This window comes from Triticum urartu, chromosome 5 (genome assembly GCF_003073215.2).
Source record: "Triticum urartu cultivar G1812 chromosome 5, Tu2.1, whole genome shotgun sequence".
Taxonomy (NCBI): domain Eukaryota; kingdom Viridiplantae; phylum Streptophyta; class Magnoliopsida; order Poales; family Poaceae; genus Triticum; species Triticum urartu.
The window spans coordinates 58479390-58495689 of record NC_053026.1 but is presented as its reverse complement, the minus strand read 5'-3'; the positions used below and the strand labels follow the sequence as shown (position 1 = coordinate 58495689).

At 42.9% G+C, this 16300-nt stretch overlaps 1 protein-coding gene across 21 annotated transcripts; it reads right to left on the bottom strand.

The window, feature by feature from the left end:
- Positions 1–2313: 2313 nt before the first annotated feature.
- On the bottom strand, positions 2314–8967 carry LOC125507886. 21 transcript variants are annotated; one of them, XR_007283084.1, is made up of 9 exons: positions 8420–8960; positions 7928–8199; positions 7672–7854; positions 7366–7403; positions 7118–7276; positions 6450–6977; positions 6256–6361; positions 4902–5022; positions 2314–4804 (listed from the first exon to the last, which is right to left on the bottom strand). XR_007283084.1 is itself a non-coding variant. In XM_048672411.1 (7 exons), the coding sequence occupies exons 4-7, from the start codon at positions 6953–6955 to the stop codon at positions 2624–2626; spliced, it is 741 nt and encodes a 246-aa protein (XP_048528368.1). In that variant the 5' UTR covers positions 6956–6977; positions 7118–7276; positions 7366–7403; positions 8420–8966; the 3' UTR covers positions 2314–2623. The 21 variants fall into 21 exon arrangements, 1 of the variants encoding a protein (XP_048528368.1); XR_007283083.1 differs by having other exon boundaries at positions 4902–5017; XR_007283085.1 differs by having other exon boundaries at positions 2314–4111; positions 4902–5017.
- Positions 8968–16300: the final 7333 nt, after the last annotated feature.

Genomic DNA, 16300 nt, shown 5'->3' with positions numbered 1-16300 from the left:
ACACCCCTGCAGGGATTTGAATTTTCGAAAGCCGTGCCCGCGGTTATGGGCAGATGGGAATTTGTTAATGTCCGGTTGTAGAAAACCTAAAATTGACCTTAATTAAGATACATCAACCGCGTGTGTAACCGTGATGGTCTCTTCTCGGCGGAGTCCGGGAAGTGAACACGGTGTTGGAGTTATGCTTGACATAGGTTGTTCTAGGATCACTTCAGTTGTTTTGACCTGCAACAATAGTTCTATGATTAGAGCTTATAGTTTATTGTCAACTACTTTACTGATGACACTTTTTATTTTCTTGGCCTGGTCATTGTACCCTTATATTGAGATTCCTATTAGTGTCTTGGCCTGGTCTGGCTCTACTTTTTTAGATTGAGACTCATATTGGTGTGTGGCGGAAAATTAGGTTGCAGCTTTATATTTGACGCATGGTTTGCACTGCAGGTTACTTGCCATGCTCGATTTTTCCTTCCACGGACGATTCTGTCATTCGCCTCTACTGCCGGTGGTCGTGCCAGTCATGCTCCTACTGGGTAAGCTCATTTCCTTGTTTAATTCATGTACTATTTGGCAGGACTGGCTACGTTGCTGTAAAAATGCCTTTGGTTTCTTCTTGTGTGGAGCAGATTCTTTTTAGAGGCCTTGCCTTGGACTTCCTGGATCCTGATTGTTGTTCCGCGTATCTGCTTTGGGCCATTGCTGTTCTTCTACCACTCATACATATATTATTTGACCATTTGCTTTGCTAAGATTCAAGTACGATGTAATTTAGATTTGTTCTCTTCAAACTTGCACCAATCAATATTTCTAGCTCTTAGCATTGTCTAATATACAATTTTATTGTATGCAGGACATGCATCCTTTAGGTAAATTGATCTTTGTTTGATGTAGTTCTTTGTGATCTGAAAGCAACTGACTACTCAATACCAATCAGTGCATGGAGGGAACTCCTGTCCACCATGCCGGCGACAGGAACATGGAAAACGCAGTCCACGGTGCCACCAATGAACAAGGTAAACACGAGCTGTTGGTCGCTTATAAATTATGTACTTCAGTAGTATCGATCTAGGGTTCACGTGAGTGATCTTACTGTTATTCGGGCTGTGTATAAAAATGCTGCCCTTTTCAGAAAGAATACTCCAAATCTATTGATTATAATTTAGTTGTGGTATTGATTTTTAGTTAGTATGTATACTCACATAATGAATCTATTAAACGATCTAAAGGCCACCTATTCACATATTAACTTGTGCCACCGTTGTTTTCTTACTTGTCGTCTCATTCTTGTTTTTGAGCCTGGCCTGACACATTCTGTTTCCAAATATATTATACCTATTGAATCGTTTGGTGTCTCATTAACTGAAGAGATGGTCAGCCCAAACTCTATCGTTAATGCCATTCTTGGTAACATTGGTCTGCCTGATGCAAAACAAACAAGGACTACAAGAACTACAATGGACATGTGGGTGCAATCGTCTTTTTCTGGCTGTTCCTGGCGCATTGTTGAATTAGTCACCTTGCCTCTCTTGCACTTAACATTGTCTAATTAGACTTTTCAAAATGATTATCCAAGACGACTTGGCCTCTCGTTTCGATTAGCCTATCATTAAAGTTGGAAACACCAGAATTGATGCTTGCGTATGAGTGTGTACAGATTGTCCTTAGGATTTTCTTTGTAGCAAACTCGCTGGATTGTGGATTGGTTTCCTAGGCCATTGTTCTTTGTACAATACTTGAAGCGATCTGCTCGTGTGTGTGACTTTGTCCGATGTTTAGGCTTTAGATTTTCTGCTGGTTTATCTTATGATTCATGGTAGCATTTGATTTTTTTTTCAATTACTATGTCTCAATTGTCGACCAGGACAGTAAGAATCTAATAAAACTCTTGCACAACAAAGATTGATGTCCTTTAGTTACCCAGACCTTTGTTTTCATGGTATAAAACCAACTGCTGTCAACTTTAGTAATCTGGAAAATTATATAACCATTCTGAAATTTCCTATGACACAGGCCAAGACAAGCATTGTAAGGATCCCAGTTAGAATGATGATTGATCTCCTGTTAGAGCATCTTGGGCTTCACAAGGCCATCTGAGACTCGGGCTCAATGAGAACACAATGAGTGTCATCGTTCTCTCTGACACTGCTGTTCAAGACGAACGGACCTGTCCACCGTGCATGCCCATTACCGGTGTTCAGTCCTCCAACGACCAATATCTACCGTGTATGAACATTGCATCCTTTAATTTACCCTGTATATGAACATTCCATTCTTCAAATGTGTTGTACTATCGTTCTGGTGGCTATGGAGATGTGTTGTACTGTAGTTTTGGTATCCATTGATGTTGTCTTGCTCCGATTACACTTGAATGTTTCTTTTTTATTATTTTTTTATCCTGATTGAATACATATGATAAGCCTGGCTTTCTACTAACTTCACCATTACATCGTTGAAACCGGCACCTTGCGCCAAGGCGCGCTGCCGATCTAGTTGTTATACGCCAGGCAAGAACTGCACCGCACCACACACCGCCGACCACAATATGACATCCATGATCAAAATTAAGAAGTGTTATTGGCTTCCAGCCTTGGCCAAAAATTGCGCCAGAAACCCATGTGGTCTCTCAAGAGGCGGGAAGAGCCAGGGAGCACCACGACACGCCATCTACAACTCGGTGGTGGTGGTGGGTGGCGTTGATCTCGTAACCTTGACAATGGCTCCATGGAGGGTTAGGGATTTTTCGGAGCGTGCTTTTCCACTGGATGAGATGTGTGTCTCCCTCCCGTGAGCTGGCGATAATGGGATCGTGGCCATCGTTGTCCATGCCTAATTGGCACATGCAACTAAATGAAGAAACACTCAGCATATTCTTCATGCATTATCAAAATACTATTGCAATTAAAAAATATAATGCAGTAACGAGTGTTTCAATGTTCTTCTGTTTATAGTCAGCGGGCAACAAGGTACAAGTATGTTCTTCTTTCATCAGTTGTTATGTTTGTCTACCTCAGGTTTGTAGAAAATACGGTTTTGTTAGCCTGCACTACTACACTGATCTTTTGAAATGATAAATTTTAGCAACGATGTCAAGAGTACTAAATTGTAGAGAAAAAAAAAAGATGAACACCACCAACTTTAGCTTCACCGGAATTTCCTCACTAAGTAGGAAAAAAACAACGGATCTCAGCTACTTTTCATAAACCATGAAAATATGTAGTAACTTTAATTTTTCAACCAAAATAACACAACGGTGCATTGAAATGGAAAAGGAAGCACATAAAAGACAATTACCTCCCTCGTGTAGTAGTGAAACACCATAAATGAATAGTCTCAATAAGCTTTCTGGATGTTTCAGTCTTCGGACGTAATATTCAGTTCTAACGTAATATTTACTTCAGAGATGAAATCCCCATGCAATAAGGTATGTTGTGTACGCTGGCAATGTCACCGGAGAGGCATGCCCCAGGAGTGGCACTGCAGATGCCACGCCTTGCGCCCCCGCAGCTCGCCCGCCACTGGCAGGGAACAACAAGGTGCGGCACCGCAGGCCAATCCTTGTACCCCCATCCCTTGCCGTGCAAGGCAGCCCGTCGTCAGTATCGACACCATCTTTAATGCAATCTTTTCCAATACAAACCGCGTCTTTAAAATACAGCAGCGCAACACATTTATAGACCAAGGTACTCTAAAGTGAATAAGTGATATTTCCAGATTAAAAGTTTGGCGTTGCTAATTTCAGTATCTACATAAAACAAACTTTAATAGAAAAACATCAAGTCTGTTTAGATATCTCTACCTAATATTAAAAGGATGATTGTTTCTAAAAGACATGCATGGCCATTGCTAAATATGGGTTTACTGGGTATTACTACCATTCTAGCATCTATCTAGGATAATTATTACAAAGTCCAAACTACCAAGGACAAGGAGTTATAGCATTGTCTCAAGATTCTAACTTCTGCCCCTGTCGCAAGATTCCACCATAATGTTTTACCTATGTTTATTCAGATTGCATATTCAAAAAATAACTATACCAGTGAGCCTCATAGGTTAAACCGAGCTTGCACACGCACGCAGAAAATCAATCTAACTTCTCCCTTCTAACCCCGAACTGTCAACAAGAAGCACAGCAACAATGGTTAGTTGAATGTTTGTGTGTTGCCAATGGACTAACGGAAAATAGTGATTAAACAATCGTTTAAATTCAGAAATGTATGTCGATCATGTTGACATATGGTTTGCATTCATATAGAGACAAACTAATATTCTCTCCTCTCCTCCTTGACAGCTGTCATGTCGCCTTAACCACCATCTCAAGCAACAAGGCCTAATTGGGGCTTTATATACGGATGAAATAACCACTTTGGGTGCTCCAGTAATGAAATAACCAGCAATTAAAATATAAACCTAACATCCCTAGGACAGTCTTCTGAAATATAAAAATCGAAGACCAAGTAAACTTTGCAGCAGTCACTACTTATTACACGTTTATATAAAAATCGATTGACTATCAATATTCATCAAACAAATAAATCTGATATATCATACGACAAATGACCTACTAAGTACAAGTTTCTAAAAGGGAGATGTATGAAGTGGTTAAACTCTCCAGGAACCTTAGAAACTTGAAGGCACATATTACCATATCCAAATTTCGAGCTAGTTGTCTAAGAAATTAAGTAGACAATGTAAGAAGATAGAGAAAATGTTATATCGCACCAAAAGCTACATGCAGCATAGTGCAACAATGTTTGGAATAATTTGTATTGATGCATACTTGAGAACCATATCTAGCCGGTGTACTCTAATTAGAACAAGCAGAAAAAAGGGATCAGCACAAGGTTTCAGCCATTAACAGAAAACAGTTAGCAGAGAAACAACTCGGCGAATCATTAACTTACAATCTTGCTTTTTGAATGTGCAACCCATAACCAGAGAAGCCTCTCGGCATTTGAGGGCTTGGGTATTCTCACAACATAGAGCAACTATAGCTGCGCCTCACTCCAAAAGGGGCCATCTTCACTACAAATAGAGCAATAAGTATCTCACTCCAGTTGATGAGTTAGTCTCTTTAATTACACCCTTGTATGTGGTAGTGTTGTTACTCTGCAACTAATAAAGTCTCTCTATGTGAACTATTTTTTTGCCTGGTATCCAAACAAAGCATTTTTATTTCGCCACTGTATTGGGCTACTATTCACTCATAGGATTCTGGGATAGGATGCCTTATTCTTCATTTTATTATTGCTCGCTAGATTATTTTTAGTTCAATAGTTTTCATATGACAAACCATTAAATTTGAAGAAACATGGTTAAGTCTAATCGACATCAACTCTATCTTGCTTCTACTAATAAAAAGCACTCTATCTCTATGTACTCCCGAATAGTTGTTTTCTTGTAAACAATTCAACAACACACAAGGATCTTTTCCTAAAACATCACCTAATGACAAAAGGATGCATTCAGAGAACTATAATTTATTCGATCATCATCATGCTTGTGCAAAGAACACTATGCTTGCACATAATAAGCATAAAGAAAATCATAGTCATCCACACTCCCAAGAGTAAGCAGGTAGTACATTAGTGCAAACAATTTAATAATCATAAAATAGCTAGATTGGCCATGAATACCAACATAGGAGCCATGCTTTAGGTAGAGCAAATAATTTCTCCAGAGAGTAGCAAGAGTGCAAAAATGAAGCACATGAACAATTTCAAAATGCATTAGAATCTGCAAAGGGAGAAGGATGCGAACTAAATAGTCCAATCATATTGTAGAAGCAAAAACTTTGGACGAAGAGTGGACATGTAGTTACTCATGATTCAAATATATCTATATTTATGTGAAACATAATGCCTACAATAACTAAGTAGATGGACAACCGCTACACACAATTCAGATTTATTCTAGTGCCTGATAAATGTCAGGGCCACGCCATGTAGAAACCCAAAGGATATTAATCCACACCAGCTCTTTCATGGAATCCCCTACCCATCAAAGCATCCTCAATCAACAGGACCCATGCACTAATCAGTGTATACGATCAGACAAAGCTCCAACACACACGTGAAAATGCCTATATATAAGTAGGGGTTCATGCACCTGTACCCTTGAGCCTGTGTGTTGCAACAAGAGAAAAAATAGTTCCTTCCATGACCTTGGCTCAAGAAATTGATATAAAATAATGCCTTGATATCCAATCTTGAGTATCAAAATATTTTATTTGTGAAAGAGGAAAAAGGTATTGTCTACCTCCCAGCTGACTGCCCAATTGGATGAGCATGTGTGTTGCAAAAAGTGAGTTCGTATTGGCATTCCTTGGAGAACCCAATCTGCTTGATACTCATCAGGCCTGAAACTATTATGCCAAAAAAAAGCAAGTATGAGATCTAGGATTCAGAGTACAGATCTTTAGAAACATAACTTTCTTTCACAAAAAAAGCTACCTGAACCAAGTTTGATGCCTACTAAAAAAAGTAGTATGTTAAATACATGCATCCAGTGAAATCGGAGATGGCACCAATTGATCTGCTGGTTGTCATATGTAGAGTTCGTACGTAAAGAAGCACGAACCATGTGAACTTGAGGTCCTCGGCGGTTTGTACAAATACTCATATCGCCAATCCATGCAGCTGTACCACTCATATAACAACATGTGGAATTTAGATCCCGTCAAAAAAAAACATGTGGAATTTAGATGGGCGGAAGAACATCAGTAGATACAAGGTGCTTGCAATAGAGATCCACGGACGGTTGCAGTCGAGGTAGAGGCCTCCTGGTCGATGACGAGCTGCTGGATGAGCTCGAGCACCCACCTTCTGTCGGGCTGCTGCTGCGCCGCCGAGGTGTCGGCTCTATGGCGGCTCCCCCGGCCGGATCTGGCCACAGCGACGATCTGAGTGGCAAGGCTTGTGATGTGCAACAAAATGGAACTGATGGCAACCATCTCCATTACAATTTCCGTTTATATCCTACTGTAAACACAAGAGCTAGGATGAAAATAATAATTTAAACCAATCATGCATAAAGATCACTAATCTGATGGTAAATTTGAGATAGCCTAGATGTTGTCATCAATGTTATAAACCACATATCATTAGGAATCAACACTAACCATGGAAAATTTGGTAGTCGCTGCTTGCTGTAAACCTAAACTCTCTGCTATGGAGCATTAACATCTGCTTCCAGGCTCCAGCTGCTGGCCCATGGGATCTTCCATATGAACCGCCAGCTCAGGCTTGGCAATATTAATCTGATGCTACGCCGTAGAAACCTAAAACACCAACACCATAATGCAATTTTAAGAAGGCTGTCATTTGCCTGAACAAAAAATCCACAGGAACTCTGAATATATAGTAGTACCTGCGGATCCCGACATTGATCTCAACATTACACTCCTCCTGCCAGCCAATAAACTAAGTTAACTGTAAATAAGGAAGTTTTAAAATAATATTGTTTGAATAGTGGATATAAGCACACAACCAATTGCTGTAGGTCAAATATATATGATGTGAAGACTGACTTAAATCAACGTACACATGAGACTTGACTGGAGCGCAGAGGCGCCCATAGGCCAGGTCATAACCAAAAACTCATCTCGAGTTTGAGCTCTTTATTGAGAATCAGACAAAGAAACATAGAAAATTTAAGAGAAGAGCAAAAATTTACTGGGTGGATAGACTGCCGATCCAGCCGGAGAGGAAGCTATCAGGCACCATGGTCCCAGTTGCGGAAGGCCTCGATGGCAAATAAGAACCCCAGCCGGCAGGGCGGTGCTGAGCAATGGCAAGACGGAGACGTCGACGTGCTCCACGCGCAGCCCCGGGACAGACTACTCGAACACCTCCGCCGCTGGTCAACGACAGGTCAGCTGCGTTGGTGCGTGCATGAGCGAAGAGAAGAAGGTTCGGATCAGAGAACGTACTGGCGTAGAGGATGCCATGCAGAGAGAGCCCCTCCTCGAGATGCTCAAGCCATACCATACTGCATCCCGCGCAGCCGTCGTTGACCACCGAACCAAATCGTCCCACTTCGACCCGCTTCAGTAATTATACTCCAGTTCAAAGCAATAGTTGGTTGATTTCCAGTTAAATTATACTCCCTGCTTGGCAAACTGAAACTATGATTATCCTAAATCCTACTTCTAGAGTTGCTGCAGATCAACAGCTACTCTGAGTACAAGAACTCTCCCCCTATCTGCAAGATCAGCAGTACAAACAGTACATTTTTTGAGTATATTTTCAAAGTACTTCAAGCAGGATAATTGAAGTTACTGAAATTTTACTAAAACTGTGCCTACGACTACATCTCCTACTCATAATCTGTACCCATACACATACAAATAAACTGAACCCTACTCCTAATCTGTACCCAAGCAGTACTCCAAATTTAAAGGGAGGAGACAGGGGAAGCTCACCATGCAATGGAGATGCTAGCGGAGACGAGCATCGTCGAGCAAGGTGTCCTCAAGCAGATGTTCGTCGTCGAGCATCACCTGTTCGCCTCCCGGTCCTGGGTGTAGTAGGTTTAGGCGGGGACGCCGGCGTGGGCGTGCGCGAAGGGCTTGGCGCTGGCTGGGTCGCGCACGGCCTTGTGGAGCCGCGGCCACGACAGCACAAGCGTGTACAGCCTCCGGCCACCGTCGGTTGTGTGCTCGGAGAAGACGCTGCGGGAGGCGAGCAGGCGATGGACGGGCCCGGGTGGCCGAGCAGGAGCAGCGCGTTGGCGTCGCCCGCCCACACCGCGGTTGTCGCTCGATCTGCGACGAGGGGAGGGGAAGAGAGGGGGCCACGGCGGGAGGCGAAGTCGCCGGTTCTGGGAGGAGGTGGGGAGGGCTCTGGGGATGCGTCGGTGCGTGGGGAGGAGCCGCCGCCGACGAGATCCAGATCGAGCGGGGTGATCCAGATCGAGCGGGGTGACGAGATTCGTTACTGTTTTTTTAACCGGTTAATTTTTGTAGGTTAACCGTCGTAAATTTTTTTAGGTCGATTTTCTATCGCTGAACCGTAGCGTTTCACAACGGGCCTAGTTGTAGCATGCCTTTTTTTTGTCGGTCTGGAGGGAGGAAGTGGGGGATCCTTGGGTAGCGGAAGGTGGGAGGAGGTACCAAAAAAAACCAAGGGAGGTGGGACGAAAATTGACCGGCGGAGACTACCAACTGCTCCATCAGAAGTAGAGATTGGACGTTTTCTCAAATTCACAATCGTTTAAGAGTAATTTTGAATATGGCAAGATGGATCATGCTGTTTTCCCGTCTGAAAAATAGAGTACTCATATTGATATATGTGTGTGTTTGTACTGAGCTATTTTTTTAGAGTAATTTTGAATTATTCTGGAAAAAAAAGTACTTGTACTGATGTTTGCATGGGTCTGTACTAAGTATGTTTACACTAACTAGACTTTGCTCTGTTTTTGGGTAATTTTTTTGCTCGTAAATTTTCAACAGTTTACTCTATCGTCGCCCCTGTACTTGCATGGTTTGTATCATCGAACTGAATGGTATTTTATTCAAAAAGAAAATGTTTTGTTTTATTTCTTTTTTTAACTCAACATTTTTTTGATAACGATGTTCTGAACTTCTCTCATTTTACGACTTGTACTAAGGTACTTACTAAGCAGGATTTTCATGGGGTTTCTTTTTTTGCTTGAACTTTTACAATTTGAATTTCTGTCATTTCTTTTATTTCGAACGGACCACCGTTTTTAACTCGTGCTGAGGTACTTACTACGACCGAACTGGGGTGGCTGTCGTGTGTCTCGGCGAGGAAGAAGACGAAGCTCAGGTGTGAGGCTGGATTCGGCCGGCGGCTGGTCCGGTCGGTAGGATGCTGCGCAAGGCGAGGGGTGACAGGCGCAGGGCGGCGGGGCTCGGAGTGGCGGCGCACGGCGGAGGAGCTTGGGGTGGCGGCACGGGGCGGGGATGGCGGTGCGCGGCGGCGGAGGGAGGCTGGGACGGCGCGCGGCAGAAAACAAGTAAAGGATGTTCTAGTAATAGATCATAATGGATAAATAAATTCAGAGAATTATAAACCAACATTAGATATCAAAATGTAAGGTAAAGTCTCTACTTTGAGGCATAACAACAGCTAGTCAACATGATTTTTTCCTTCAAATCAAGACTTCCCAAGAATAAGCTAGCATCTGGAATGAATCCAGTGGATAGATCGATCAACTAGCTTGTACTCATACAAGAACATTTTTGCAACCTGAATACGAATGGAAAAAGCATGGTGATAATGCAAATTCAGAAGCCCTGTTTAGCAACGCATTCATCTGTCCATGTTCACTCCATGTTCGCATGATGTTTTTCTTTGAACTGTTTTCAAATTTCTCTACACATATTGAACCTTTTCCGCGTTTCATTATGCATTGAGAATATAATACATGTTGAACTGCTACACCAGAGCGGAAAAAGTATATCCATGTGCACTACTATTTTACATTGAACTTTCATCAATCAACATGCATGATTTTCCTTTCTGTAGACATTACATACTCATGCACAGCTTCACTATCATACACAATTTTTACAAAAACATAGTTCACTTCTAGAACAAAAAATCTTCTCTCATAGCTTTTCCTTGCTACCTTTAACACAATCAATTGGACAGAAAAGCACACATGATTTTAGATACAAAAATCACCTCCACGTCCACCAGCCGGACTGATGTTTTGCTTTTTTAGATACAAAAATCACCTCCACGTCCACCAGTTGGACTGATGTTATGCTTTCTTCTACTTCATGGTCATGCGCAAGTTCATAAAACTGTTCAGCGAAAGCTCTTGCCAAGAACTTGCTAGTTCTATTTTTTGAACTATCCCAACCAGTGATGCTTCCCTCTGGGACAAAGAAGAGATAAAAAATGAAAACCAAAAAGCAAAAACCAAAAAGAATGTAAAAACCTCTATAAATTTAGGACTCTCTAGAAGCAGCAACATGAACACTTGCATAGTGGGCAAACATAACATGCAAAGTCGCAAAAATAGAACTGAACTAATATACATATTTGTCAACAAACTTATGCTTTCTCGAGATCTGAACTGATTGTGTTACAAGCACATGCACAAATTCAAACAAGCTGATGTAAGTGATGTTAAAAAGATAATCAAGTTCATGTATTTTATTGGGAGAAGTTCAAAAAATAAACTTTTAAAAAGTTTGTACTGCTTTTGCTATAACAACTATAGTCATCTTTTTGCCAACCATGTATATTACAAGGTTAAAATAAGATTTTTTTGAACTAAACTAAAATAATAAATTGTATTGAACACCTAAAGAGCGTGTTCTTTTTCACATCTCCCCAACTACTCAATTAGCAGACCGCATGTACGCATTTTAATAGCAGAACAAAAGTGGGAGAGAGAGAGAGAGAGAGAGATTGTCGTGAGTGTGTCGTTGACACATGCAGAGGACTACCATCAGCTCTCAACTTGGACAGCTGTCAGCAACCATTGTGGACCGGCCGGTGGTGGTGTGGCCCAAGCAGAGGAGGTCGGTGGCTGCGTGATGCGTTGTCGGGACGATGCATACGAATTAAACTGAACAGATTTTAGATATTGAACTGAACCGAAAGAAGAAACTGGACATCACACATACATTAGCTTTTGGTTTGAGCTTTGTTGTTTAGATTTCTGAAATCCTGCAGCAGTTATACCTGAACTTGTGTGGCGCATTTTTTTATTTAGTTGAAAGCACCTAATTTTTTTAGAATATGCTACATGAAGAGGAAGGGTGGAAGCATTGAGATGCATACCTAAAGCACACACGCATCAATCGCACGCATGCGCACATGTGGTCGACGGCGGCGCTGCGACCTGTGGCGTGCTTGCTGCCTTGAATGTGCACCATAGCAGCTGGAGGAGAACGCGACCTGCAGCTGAGGAGGACACTACTTGAAGCTGGAGAGATGCGAGAGCGCGGTCGTGGGTGACGACGGCCAGACCTCATCATTGCGTCGGTGAACGGCCTTGGGTGTCGGCGGTGAACGGACTATGGTGCCGACGGTGAACGGCCTGGGAGCTGTTGTGGCTCGAGTGTTCTGCATAAGTATCCGTTAGGAAAAATATGAGCCGTGTATTATCAGCACAAACAACTTCTATAGCTATTCATCTCATTAGCATTTATATAAACTACTAAGTAGCACACAAAAAAGGCTTGCATTAGTGAGCAGAAAAAATCACCTCTGCTGGACGCACATAGACTGCTGATGTATTCTAAACTTCCATGGATGTTCAGCAAAATAAAAAATCCTCTGTCATACTAATAATTTGTTTAGATAAGAATTTGAAGCACACAAAACTAGCCAACAGTGGCCACCTAGGTATTTATACGAACACCCACCAGGCACAAATGCTACACACAACTCATGAGATAATTTCCTGCACAGAGTGCTTCATAGATAACTTATAGTTTAGTATGAACTATGTGTAAAAGTATCTAGCACCAATACTATGATGAAATGGATCTTATGCTGTTGCAGGGCATTTTTCATCACAAGAACTATGTTTAGGTTGGTACTCACCAGTAAGCCAACAATTGGGTTGCAGATCTACATGAATGAAGGCAGAGCATGTGAAAGTCTAAGAGTCTGCACAAATATGGCAAAGGTGAGATAGTCAGTGTGCAGTAATCTGTAGTAGCATTCTAGTATAAATTCCATGAGTTTCTTGGTAGAAACAACTCCACCAGTAAGTTGTTACTAAATTTAACAACTCTTTTTTGTTATCTAGCAACAACAAATGTTTGATTTGAAGAGTGATGCATGGCACAACCAAAACTTTGATATAGACTAGATGTAAGCACAAGAATATAGACTAAAATAAGAATTTAACTGAACTAAAATTAGAATATTGAACTGAACTAAAATTAGAAATTGAACTAAACTATAATTATAAATTGAAGGAAACTAAAGTTTTTGCCTTGGAAAACCCACAGTATCAGTATCACAAACCAATTTCTTGGACATGGCATTCGCCGGTTGTAACAATGAGCTTGTTTCTCTTTTGAACTCACAGATTCCATGTGGTGAACTCAACCTGTTTGTGGCTATTTTTTCTTAGAGGAAATTTCGTGATCTGAGGCCACTTCCTGTCAGCCTTATACCCTTTTGAACTGATGCCTTCAATTTTTTGACACAATCTTTTTTCTACACAAACAAAATTAACTGAAGGGGAGCTCCTTCACCTAGAAGATGTACTAAAAGTGTTGGGGAACGTAGCAGAATTTAAAATTTTCTACGCATCACCAAGATCAATCAATGGAGTTATCTAGCAACGAGGGAAAGGGGAGTGCATCTACATACCCTTGTAGATCGTGAGCGGAAGCATTCAAGAGAACGGGGTTGATGGAGTCGTACTCGTCGTGATCCAAATCACCGATGACCGAGCGCCGAACGGACGGCACATCCGTGTTCAACACACGTACGGTTGGGGAAGACGTCTCCTCCTTCTTGATCCAGCAAGGGGGAAGGAGAGGTTGATGGAGATCCAGCAGCACGACGGCGTGGTGGTGGAAGCAGCGGTGATCTCGGCAGGGCTTCGCCAAGCTCAGCGAGAGGGAAAGGTGTTACGGGAGGGAGAGAGAGGTGCCAGGGGCTAGGGTGCGCAGCCCTCCCTCCCCCTCTTTATATAGGGGTTCAGGGGGGCGCCGGTCCCTCTAGATCCCATCTAGATGGGGGGGGGCCAAGGGGGGTGGCTTGCCCCCCAAGCCAAGTGGGGCGCCCCCACCCCTAGGGTTTCCAACCCTAGGCGCAGGGGAAGGCCCAAGGGGGGCGCACCAGCCCATCAGGGGCTGGTTCCCCTCCCACTTTAGCCCATGGGGCCCTCCGGGATAGGTGGCCCCACCCGGTGGACCCCCGGGACCCTTCCGGTGGTCCCGGTACAATACAGGTGACCCCCGAAACTTTCCCGGTGGCCGAAACTGGACTTCCTATATACAATTCTTCACCTCCGGACCATTCCGGAACTCCTCGTGACGTCCGGGATCTCATCCGGGACTCCGAACAACTTTCGGGTTACCGCATACTAATATCTCAACAACCCTAGCGTCACCGAACCTTAAGTGTGTAGACCCTATGGGTTCGGGAGACACACAGACATGACCGAGGCGACTCTCCGGTCAATAACCAACAGCGGGATCTGGATACCCATGTTGGATCCCACATGCTCCTCGATGATCTCATCGGATGAACCATGATGTCGAGGATTCAATCAATCCCGTATACAATTCCCTTTGTCAATCGGTACGTTACTCGCCCGAGACTCGATCGTCGGTATCCCAATACCTCGTTCAATCCCGTTACCGTCAAGTCACTTTACTCGCACCGTAATGCATGATCCCGTGATCAACCACTTGGTCACACTGAGCTCATTATGATGATGCATTACCGAGTGGGCCCAGAGATACCTCTCCGTCATACGGAGTGACAAATCCCAGTCTCGATTCGTGCCAACCCAACAGACACTTTCGGAGATACCCGTAGTGCACCTTCATAGTCACCCAGTTACATTGTGACGTTTGGCACACCCAAAGCACTCCTACGGTATCCGGGAGTTGCACAATCTCATGGTCTAAGGAAATGATACTTGACATTCGGAAAAGCTCTAGCAAACGAACTACACGATCTTTGAGCTATGCTTAGGATTGGGTCTTGTCCATCACATCATTCTCCTAATGATGTGGTCCCGTTATCAATGACATCTAATGTCCATAGTCAGGAAACCATGACTATCTTTTGATCAACGAGCTAGTCAACTAGAGGCTCACTAGGGACGTGTTCTGGTCTATGTATTCACACATGTATCACGATTTCTGGATAACACAATTATAGCATGAACAATAGACAATTATCATGAACAAGGAAATATAATAATAACCATTTTATTATTGCCTCTAGGGCATATTTCCAACAGTCTCCCACTTGCACTAGAGTCAATAATCTAGTTACATTGTGATGAATCGAACACCCATAGAGTTCTGGTGTTTATCATGTTTTGCTCTAGGGAGAGGTTTAGTCAACGGATCTGCTACATTCAGGTCCGTATGTACTTTACAAATATCTGTGTCTCCATTTTGAACACTTTCACGAATGGAGTTGAAGCGACGCTTGATATGCCTGGTCTTCCTGTGAAACCTGGGCTCCTTGGCAAGGGCAATAGCTCCAGTGTTGTCACAAAAGAGAGTCATCGGGCCCGACGCATTGGGAATGACTCCTAGGTCGGTAATGAACTCCTTCACCCAGATTGCTTCTTGTGCTGCCTCCGAGACTGCCATGTACTCCGCTTCACATGTAGATCCCGCCACAACGCTTTGCTTGCAACTGCACCAGCTTACTGCCCCACCATTCAAAATATACACGTATCCGGTTTGTGACTTAGAGTCATCCAGATCTGTGTCGAAGCTAGCATCGACGTAACCCTTTACGACGAGCTCTTCGTCACCTTCATAAACGAGAAACATATCCTTAGTCCTCTTCAGGTACTTCAGGATATTCTTGACCGCTGTCCAGTGTTCCATGCCGGGATTACTTTGGTACCTTCCTACCAAACTTACGGCAAGGTTTACATCAGGTCTGGTACACAGCATGGCATGCATAATAGACCCTATGGCCGAGGCATAGGGGACGACACTCATCTTTTCTCTATCTTCTGCCGTGGTCGGGCATTGAGCCGTGCTCAATTGCACACCTTGCAATACAGGCAAGAACCACTTCTTGGACTGATCCATATTGAACTTCTTCAATATCTTGTCAAGGTACGTACTTTGTGAAAGACCAATGAGGCGTCTCGATCTATCTCTATAGATTTTGATGCCTAATATATAAGCAGCTTCTCCAAGGTCCTTCATTGAAAAACACTTGTTCAAGTAGGCCTTTATGCTTTCCAAGAATTCTATATCATTTCCCATCAACAGTATGTCATCCACATATAATATGAGAAATGCTACGGAGCTCCCACTCACTTTCTTGTAAACACAGGCTTCTCCATAAGTCTGTGTAAACCCAAACGCTTTGATCATCTCATCAAATCGAATGTTCCAACTCCGAGATGCTTGCACCAGCCCACAGATTGAGCGTTGGAGCTTGCACACCTTGTTAGCATTCTTAGGATCGACAAAACCTTCCGGCTGCATCATATACAATTCTTCCTTAAGAAAGTTGTTAAGGAATGCCGTTCTGACGTCCATTTGCCATATCTCATAATCATAGAATGCAGCAATTGCTAACATGATTCGGACGGACTTCAGCTTCGCTACGGGTGAGAAAGTCTCATCGTAGTCAACCCCTTGAACTTGTTGATA

Excerpts from the sequence above, each read along its gene's own strand:
- LOC125507886 (XM_048672411.1), bottom strand. The coding sequence starts at position 6,955 with ATGGAGATGGTTGCCATCAGTTCCATTTTGTTGCACATCACAAGCCTT. Across the intron at positions 6,636-6,726 it reads ATCTCTATTGCAAGCACCTT|CTGCATGGATTGGCGATATG; the intron begins GTATCTACTGAT and ends TGAGTGGTACAG. Across the intron at positions 6,362-6,449 it reads AGGCATCAAACTTGGTTCAG|TTTCAGGCCTGATGAGTATC; the intron begins GTAGCTTTTTTT and ends TTGGCATAATAG.